Source organism: Stigmatopora argus, chromosome 4 (genome assembly GCF_051989625.1).
Source record: "Stigmatopora argus isolate UIUO_Sarg chromosome 4, RoL_Sarg_1.0, whole genome shotgun sequence".
Classification (NCBI taxonomy): Eukaryota; Metazoa; Chordata; class Actinopteri; order Syngnathiformes; family Syngnathidae; genus Stigmatopora; species Stigmatopora argus.
In genome coordinates this window covers 13,242,879-13,252,482 of record NC_135390.1, presented here as the reverse complement: position 1 = coordinate 13,252,482, position 9,604 = coordinate 13,242,879, and the positions used below count along the sequence as shown (strand labels likewise).

The window sequence follows — 9,604 nt, the reverse complement described above, 5'->3', positions numbered from 1 at the left end:
GATTGGTGAAAAGGTGCCCTCTCAATGGGTTGGAATGGAAACCCGCACCCACTGCGGCCCTTTGTGGAATAGTTTGCCCACCCCTGTCTGCCCTAGAGCAATATTACTAAACACTACATTCTTTGCTGGGATCCTTATGATAACAATGGCTGTACTGCCGCTGAATTGAGAGTCAGTGTTCCTTTCATGTGTTGTTCGTTTATCGGCAATCAGTTCGTAGTGTTCCTAGAAAAACTAATGAATTGATTTAATGATTGATTGAGAAAAGGGGACACATTTGTAGTTGGCTAGGTGTAGTTAAAGCAACTTTCTAGGTCAAAATTATTGCCACGACACAGAATCCCTTTCATAAGTGCAGAACATGTTGCCCTTCATGAATGAGAAGAATGTGTGACATGGCCACGCATCATCATGACTGCACAGATTTGACAAACATTCGTGTTCCACAGGTTAAAGTTCAGTTCCCTCACGAGCGCAGATGTGCTGCTCTCTCCAGGCATCCAATCACATTAAGGACGGCCTCCAGCTCCAGATACATGCAACAGCATGGATGCCTCCCCCAACATGGGTCTTCAAAGAGAAAAAACATGGTGGGTTATATTGATATCACAGACGTATATACAGGTATACTGTAATGCGGGAAAAAAGTCTACATACCCCAAGACCTTGCTCTCTGTGCTTGACCCCGGATCAAACAGCGTGATTTTTTAGTTTGTTGGAATGTAATACTTTTAAAAATGTTGGTTGTACAAATAGGTAAATCCTAGAGGACGTTTGGTGCAATATTTTTTAATTTTTTTTCAATGACTGCAAATGTTGTCATCATGAGGGGAATTTGCAGGGCACTTGATCTGCCGGCACCAGTCAAACTTCATCCCTCATCTTTATCCCCACTTTAAATTGCATGAACATTATGAAAAAAAGTAAGAAAAAGAAACATCTTTTTCCGTTTAACAAAGAGTAAAAAATAAAACAACAACTTTGGAACAACAATCACTGTCTTCAAATAGCAATAAATAAGGAGCACTCTTCCCTGTCAAGATATACCTAATCCAAAATTGTTTACAATAAAAAATAGAACTTCAGTGCATTTCCTTTGACTGGTTTCTGCTGCTCCTTCAATACATCATCATCATTGTGACTCTTGGATACCCTGGAATTAAAGCAACAGTATTGAGAACAAAACAGAACACCAAATATGAATCTTCCTTAATGACACAATAGTCCAATATAAAATTTCACAGCCTTCTTATTTTCTAACTGTACTATACACCTCAAAACACAAACCTGGACAGAAAAGGCACAAGTAACTATAATTGGAGTAATACTGGGAAAACAAAACAAAACAAAAAAACCAAAAGAATTATTTTTGATTTAAGATTTTGGTCATTTACACACGTTTGTATTACTCTGACACATATTCAAACAAATGTCAGATTACCGGTATCCAAGGAGATACAGGAAGGGCATGATCATATATAATTCTTCTATATACATTTACAGAAACATTATTTTCACAAAGAAAAAAAGTGCATTTTTTATGACAAACCTGAATATTGCCAAAGAACAAACATTTAAGTTAACAATAGTATTGAAAAGTCAATTAAAAAAAGAAAGGAATCGGAAAACAAGACGAATGTAGCGACTCATAAAGCAAATTGGAGATGCATCTAATTAGGTGATCTGGTCTTCTCTAGCTGCATCCGCCATCGCTGTGCCCTTCTGCTCTGGAGGCTGTCCAATCAGGTCCAAGGACGCAGAAGGCGCGAGACCGAAGGTATTCTCCGAGCGAACATCTTCAACGCGACGCTCGCTCAACCCCGTGGCGCGCCTGCAAGTGTGGGCGGAGCTTCGCGAGCTGCCATATTGCTTTGAGTCCGTGGTCTCCAACTCCAGTTTGGAACACATGACTTGTGCCCCGACACTGCGCAGTCCCGATTGGCTGCTTCCAGCTGCCTGGGAGTCCGTCAACCACTCGCTTCCAAGAGTCCTACTGCCGTGAGGTCCTGGGGTCCCGCCCCAGAATGAGTCAAACCCGGCCGGTGAAGGCCCCTCTGTTGGAGGAGACATCAGGGGCAAAGGGGTGGAAGAATTGGACCTTGGCCTGGCCCGTACCATTTGAATCCCTCCAATGGGAATCATTAGATAGGGGACGCTGGCTTGTTGGGAGTGCATGGGAAGATGGCTGAAGATGTTATCTACAGCTCTGTGGGCGGGATAACTCTCACACGTGGAAAGGCGAAGAACAGGTGGGAACTCGGTTTCTGACAATGAGCGACCATCCCGTGCGGTCCCACTTTTGTCCTGAAGGTGGAGAACAGAAACAAGCATTCGTGTTAAACTCTTTCAAAGATTGTTTGAACAGCTTGACCTAATGCAGTGCACAATAACTGTGAAATATATGGCATGTTTAGCACAAATAGAAATTCCATAGTGGTGGTGATAAAAGAATGGAGTGAGAAATATGATGTCATAGCATCCCTTCTATAATGGTAACGTGATTGATGAGTCCGGTTCCTTATGAAAATGCACTTTCATACAACCAGTCACACGTGAAAAAATGAACTAAGAATCAGTTATTAAAGGTGCACTCTATAGTTCAATTGTTTTCAAGGAGTAACATTGATCTTATCTACAAGTGAACTGGGTTACACCCTTGGTTGTATAACAAATTAAAAAGCATTATCAATGTGGAATTTAACCATTATAACAGCCATTGGTGCTGTTAAGATGCATTTACACACACATACACGCACGCACGCACGCACACACACACACACAAAGGGCAAAACAAATTCCTAACTATTGTGTCATGCCAGATGTAGGTGATTGAATGGAAATGATACAATTCCATTTAATTGTGCCGAAAACTATGATCTATAATGAATAATTTATGCAAAATACACCGGATTAACATAGACAGTAAAAATGGCAGGAGTTAATCTACGTAATCAACCTTTGCCCCTTATAAACAGAATGAATATGTCGTCCATGCAAATCCCTGAAGTATATTTAGGAGTCATGGATGTAGTAGGGGAGGACATAAAAGTGGTGGATGTATAGGAGATTGATGCAAAGATCATGGTCAAATGCAAAAAGTAGATTTGCTGTGGCGAGCCCTCACAGGACAAGCCGTTTATTTTATGCAACCCATCTCGACTCTTCCACTTATCTATCATGCATATTTTTGGAACATGAGCAGGAACTGAAGCACCCCCCCCCCCCCCCAAAAAAAAAGTTGATAACCGTGACCCAGGGCGGCACAGCGTCTGAGTATGGTTAGCATGTTCATCGAGTTTAGTCTGAACCAGCACATTAAAATGATCTCAGTTTTCTCTAAAAAGAAGGATTGCCATTCAGAAGACAGCACGGTGGGTCTAGTGATTAGCACACGAACCTCAAAATTCTGAACGTCACAGTTAAACGATACTTTGGCTTTCACACCCACATTCCAAAAATATGACTGTAAAACAAGTAAATACACTTCACTGCTCATCAATGTGAACATGATTGTAGTTGGTTCTTTATGTACCCTTGATTGGTGACCAATCCAAAGTGTACCGAGACTAGGCTCGAACTCACCAGCCACAACCTTAAAAAAGTCAAAGGTCAAGAGAAATTAAGAGGACTTACCAGTTTAATTTGACTACCCTTTGTGCCATGGTGTTCCCAAGGAAGACATCCAAGGGTCCTCTGCTGAACTCCAACCCACGTGAGTGGAGTACTAGCATGTGGTAACCCGTAGCAGCCTGGCAACATGGGGTGACGGGGTGAGGCGGGTCTGATGGGAGACGCTCCTCTTTCAGGGGAGGGTGACACTTGTCGTGAGGGGAGCGAGGGGAACTCTGTTCTTGGGGACAGTCCGTGCACGGGTGGGGATAGCTGCAGGCGGGGGGAGAGGCTGTGGCTAGGGGAACAACTCTCACTGCTGGGGGAGAAGGCTCTCGGTGATGCCTTCCAGCTCCGTCGGGAGAACAGAGCTCTCCTGCTTCCCGGCGAGGTGGCCCGTCTACTGTGCCAAGCCCCTCTTTGGGAGACCTCCAGAGCGGGACTGAGGCCCGCGGGCTCGGGTTCTGGAGTACACTGTTGAGAACGCCCGCTGCATTTGGAACGACCCGCTGGTGTTACGAGGGTGTCTGACGAACAGGAGGAAGGAGGATCGTCGTGAGACTCCTCCTCATCATCATCATCATTGTCGTCATCATCGTCGTCGTCGTCCGAATCTTCCACGTTGGAAAATCGGTGCTCTTCTTGTTCCTCGGAGCAGCACGCATGTTCATCACTACCTGCTGAAAAACATAATCCTACTTTTAGTTACATTTATCAAATTCTCATCCATCCAATTTTATTACCTTTGCTAAACATAAAGTGAGCAATACAATTTCTGCCGTAGGCTTATTTATGTATTACTCCCACCAGGCATTAAATGATAATGACGAGATATATGGAAAGTCATTAGAACATTTAGTATCCAAATTAAGGTACATGTTCAGTACTAGAGTAAGTTTTTTTTTTTACTTTCTAGTAAGACACTTTAGAAACTGGTAGGACAACCAGAACTGACACGCTAACCAACATATTATTAATTTTTACTTTGAGTTTACCGTTTTTAATTACAATATAAATCACCCTTGGTGCAATACGAGTATAAAATCTTTGTTTGGTTAACTTTTCTATAAAATAAGTCTGATCACAATTTAACAGTTGTATCATGGTGAAGGCGTAACAAAATTACATTCATTTTTTTATTTCATGATAATTCAATTATTCCTGTCAAGAATATGTAATTATTGTTTCGTCTTCGAAAACATGGTGGCAGCAGTTTAAATTAAAAACCCATGCAAAGCAACATAATTTGTGAGAAAGAACCTGCAGTAAGCAGACAAAAGTAACATGCTTAGTCTGCTGATAACCCACAACCCATCGAAACCATTCTATAAATAGACTATGGTTGAAAAGCATCACACTTGTATTTGCAAACTATGTCAGGACTGAAATCAAGGTTTAAATGTGTGTCCTTGTATGTGAAGCTTGCAGACTGTACACAAAGAAAACCCGACAGGAGGAAAATAACGATACTTTAGCTCTTGTGCAAAAACAAGAGCACTGTTGAATGCTCTTCATTCTTCATTATTTATCTTGTGCTTTTTCTTTATGCAAGGGCGAAAGGTTGGGGAATTGTACATTGCGGTTGCATAACCTGTCGGTAGAGAAGAGCTCCGCTGCTTCACATCCCTTTCATACCATACCTGTTTCTTCGCTCTCTGGCTCATCTGCAGAGGGTTCAGACACTCCCATTGCCTGGCACTTTTTCCCGTGAGCTTTTGACTTCATGTGTTTGGTAAGGTTCCCTGCGAAGCAACATGAAAAGCACATTAAAACTTCCGCCTATTTCCATTGGGCAAAGAAAACTTGGACACTTTGTAACAACAGACATCAAATGTAGCACACGCTTGAAGTTGATGGATTTCATTTAACAGACAGAATAGTGGAGAAACAGAACAGAACTGAAGTATCTCGTTGACCATCCCCTAACCTTTGGTTTTGAAGGCAAAGTTGCAGTGTTTGCAAATGTACGGACGGACGTCAGTGTGTGTTCGGATGTGCTTCTTCAGCATGCTGGGCTTCTTACAGCGGATGCCGCACTCCCCACATATGTATTTTCCTCTGCCACGCCCTCGAACGTAAATATACTCTTCGTTAGACTTATACCTGACAGACAGACGGGATGGGCATGCGTTATTGATACATAAAAAAGAAGCAACATAAAGTTATAAAATCACAAAATAATGTCACTTTGATATCTAGATACATTGCTCATCTCGCTGCCTGGTAGGTCAGGGGACCACCGACCGGGTGACAAATATGTCCAGATTTCCACAACAAAATATTTATACTGTTATTTCAGCCTTCACAATTGAACGGGTTAGCAAAGACTTTAAGCAATAATAATTCAAAATAATAATCACATTTGGAGCTATTAGCATATATGTATGTCTAACTATTATACACCAAGCAGAAAGAGAGCATCGATTGGGTTCGTCAGTGCAGGAACTCAATAAGCACAAATAGAGACAAAATATCAATAACACCTCACAAGACACAATATTAGGTACACCTGCACAGTTGACGTCATTACAAATGAAGTATTTAAATATGAGCTAAATAACCCTAGGAATAATGACAATAATACAACAGTAAATAGTACACAATAATTACTACTGCGGTATCAAAAATACCTTACAACTGCTACAACAATAATAGATCTCATCTCATTTTCTTAACCACCTTATCCTCACTAGGGTCGCGGGGTTGCTGGAGCCTATCCCAGCTCACTTCGGGCCAGAGGCAGGAGACACCCTGAATTGGTGGCCAGCCAATCGCGGGGCACAAAGAGACAAACAACTATTCACACTCACACCTAGGGGTAATTTAGAGTGTCCAATCAGCCTACCATGCATGTCTTTGGAATGGGGGAGGAAACTGGAGTACCCGGAGAAAACCCACGCAGGCCCGGGTAGAACATGCAAACTCCACACAGGTGGACCGAACTAGATTTGAACCCAGGTCTCCCACTATGAGGCCAACACGCTAACCACTCAGCCTCCGGGCTGCCCATACACAATAATAGATATAATCATCTATTTCATAAGGTAAGAAATGATTCCTAATCAAATTTTAAAGTAATATATGAATAGTTTAGTAGGATACATCAAGATAACTAGACATATATTGGGTACCTAATTTAACTACATTACAGTGCCGAACTTTTAAATACTACATTGTCTGCCAGTTGGTCAGTGTTTTGGTTTCTACTGCATTATGGACATTATAAAATCTGTCCCCAATATTTTGATTACTTTATTGAGCTGCATCAATATGTCAATTTAGCCTTTGCGATCTCATTGGATTGTGCAAGTATACCTAAAATTGTGCTGAGGTGGTGTCTATTCCACAAACAGTCAAAAAAACATCAAAAGTGAAAACACAAACAATTAAAAAGCAATTAGCAAGACCTCGGGTTGAGATTTAAAAAAAATAGATGAGAGTATCGTTAATGGGAGAGCTGCAGAAACAGATGCTGGATCTGATCACATCGATGCTTGTTGCCCTCAGAAAACACTACGTGTATGTTAATGAGACTGCAAAACTGTACTCGTGGCTCCAATGGGTGGATGAAAGCGCATGAGACAATTACTCAGATATTCAGTCATACGACATGCACACACAGACACTGACACAAGGGATTTCTTGGGGAAAAAAAGCACATCTTCATAGTTGTGGATTAGGGATGCCCACCAAATCCCTTGCAGCACTCAGTCTCATGCTTCTCCCCCTGCTACACTCGCAGAGAGACGCAAACAAACAAAAACGCATTATTAGCACTTCGTCTGCTCGGGTGGTCCTTCTGACCACTAAAGAGAGCAAGGAGAAACCTAGTTATGGCCCTCAAACCTAAAATAGACACGAATCATGAATCTAGCAACTCGTTTGGGTCTGCTCTCATATGTATATACACCATGAAGATGTTCATCAAAAGTTTGTGGTCCTCTGAATGAATTGTCCTTTATTAAAACTCCCCTGACACTGCAAATCCATTCTGATTTCGTAAATAAACATGTGCTTAATGTATTTGATTAATGGGCAGGGAGCACATTTCTGTCAAAGTTATATATATTTAACAGCAGGATGGTCTCAACAGTGCCATTGTGTATGTGTGGGGTGGGTGGGAGTGCGAGTGTTAATTTTATACAGGGACGGTTACTGTTCACTGGCATTTATTTTCTAACCAGGTCTAAAAATATCCACCTACAGCTCCAGAAAAACAAGGAAGAAGCTAGTCGACACCAATGCTAGCTTTGTGATGAGAGCCTCATACCCATAAAGCCCAGAATACCCATAAAGAAAGGAATCACTTGAACCCTTATGTAAATCCTATTTGTCCTTCAGAACAGTCGAAATAAGGAATCCAATTGACAAATCAGACTTAAAAAAAAGACAACAATGAAAAATGAAAACAACTTAACTGTTTACAGTTAGACATTGACAATCAATTGCACCAATCAGCCATGAAATAACCCTCCAAAATTAAATCATTCTCTGAGGATCGATGTCTTTACTTCCCTAGATTATAGTACCTACCAAATTTCATTCGGATCCCTCCAAGAACAATAGAAGAAGAACAAGAACAAAGTAAATCAGTTTTTGAGACATCTCAATGGGCAGTCTAAAAATAATAAGACTAAAAACACAATGTAATCAAAAGTTAACTTGTGCACACAATTTAATGTTTTGCCTTTAGCACTATGATGAATAGACAAAATCGAGCATTGCATACATTATCCAGTTAGACTTAGTAAAACAAAAACAATGAGCGAATCTATTCAACGAACATATTTTCATTTTATTTTTAAACGAAATGTTTTGAACTAATGTTAGTAAGCCAGTGTCTTTAGAATAATGGCCTAACCCTTAAGGTTAATAACTAGAAGTGACTGAGTCAAGAACGCCTCTACAAGTTGCAGTTAATAGTGCATTCTATTTTCCGCCAATGCAGATAAAAGTCTCCAGTGTGGGGGGAAAAAGCATTGGGAAAAGTTTTTCTTTGTTCATGAGTTGACCCTTTCCACTTATTCTTCCTCCTCCTTTTGAATGTTTTCTATTTCTAGAGTGTCTTTTTCGTAAATAGATCTGCACCTTCTGGGCAAACCTTTAAGCTTGGCAAATCATGGGAAAAAAGATCACTAGGGCATTTATGGTAAGTACACAGACAGAATGTGAACACAGTACAGTAAGCTGAGCAAACATTTGAGGTGTGAAGGAATACGGTCATGCACCCCCCCACAAACACAACTCACGTACACTTAACCCTATCATGACAATTGGATTAGATTACTGGTGAATTCAGGTATTCATGAGATCGTCAGTCAATGCAGGATGCACAAGCACCAACATGCTGGTATCTCCCCAAACAAACCCTCCTAAATCTCAGAGGTTTGAGCAAGCAGAAAGCAGGGGAAAACCTAGCTGCAACAACAGTTGCATCTATTCCCACTCCCTATCCGTCACTGTGCACTATTTTGGCAGCAGAGTTTTATTTACTATTCTTGTGACACTAAATGCAGCACTACAATGACTGAATGAAAAGATAATAGTCTTACCCGCCTTCAAAGATGCGAACATGTGATGCTTCGCACTGTTTTGAGGTGGAAGGTCCCTCCTCTTCGTTCTTCTCATTATTCTCTTCTTTTTTATGCTGGTGATCTTTTACATCAGTGGAACAGGCTCTGATGGGATGTACCTACACTCAAGACACAGTTGGAAAATACATGAATAACAATTTTTATGTCAGCAAATTTATTGTGTTACCCTGAATTATATCTGTATGACATGGAGCTTGCAAGGCCACTGAATTTCCTCTATTTTTACAACAAAATTGTAGATAAATGAGCAAATAAAACCTATTTTTAAACATGTTTTTGTCAAAGAAAAGTTACGTCAGCTGCAACAATTGCCTTTCGAACCCCCCTCCTATTGAGAATGAGCAATGAAAAACAAGGCAGCAAAGAAAATTTGTTTGTTTTGTTTTGATAAGTTTTATGTA

At 40.9% G+C, this 9,604-nt stretch overlaps 1 protein-coding gene across 11 annotated transcripts in view; it reads right to left on the bottom strand.

The window, feature by feature from the left end:
• Positions 1-773: 773 nt before the first annotated feature.
• Positions 774-9,604, bottom strand: part of hivep3b (HIVEP zinc finger 3b) — a 35,135-nt gene continuing 26,304 nt past the window's right edge. For 6 of the 11 annotated variants that reach the window (XM_077597577.1, XM_077597578.1, XM_077597580.1 and 3 more), the window contains 6 exons: positions 9,162-9,301; positions 8,143-8,160; positions 5,537-5,712; positions 5,250-5,351; positions 3,634-4,289; positions 774-2,304 (listed from right to left, as the gene is read on the bottom strand). In XM_077597577.1, the coding sequence (XP_077453703.1) occupies positions 1,675-2,304; positions 3,634-4,289; positions 5,250-5,351; positions 5,537-5,712; positions 8,143-8,160; positions 9,162-9,301 (1,722 nt within the window). In that variant the 3' untranslated portion in view covers positions 774-1,674. The remainder of the gene's footprint in view (positions 2,305-3,633; positions 4,290-5,249; positions 5,352-5,536; positions 5,713-8,142; positions 8,161-9,161; positions 9,302-9,604) is intronic. The other 5 variants (XM_077597584.1, XM_077597585.1, XM_077597586.1 and 2 more) reach the window with 5 other exon arrangements.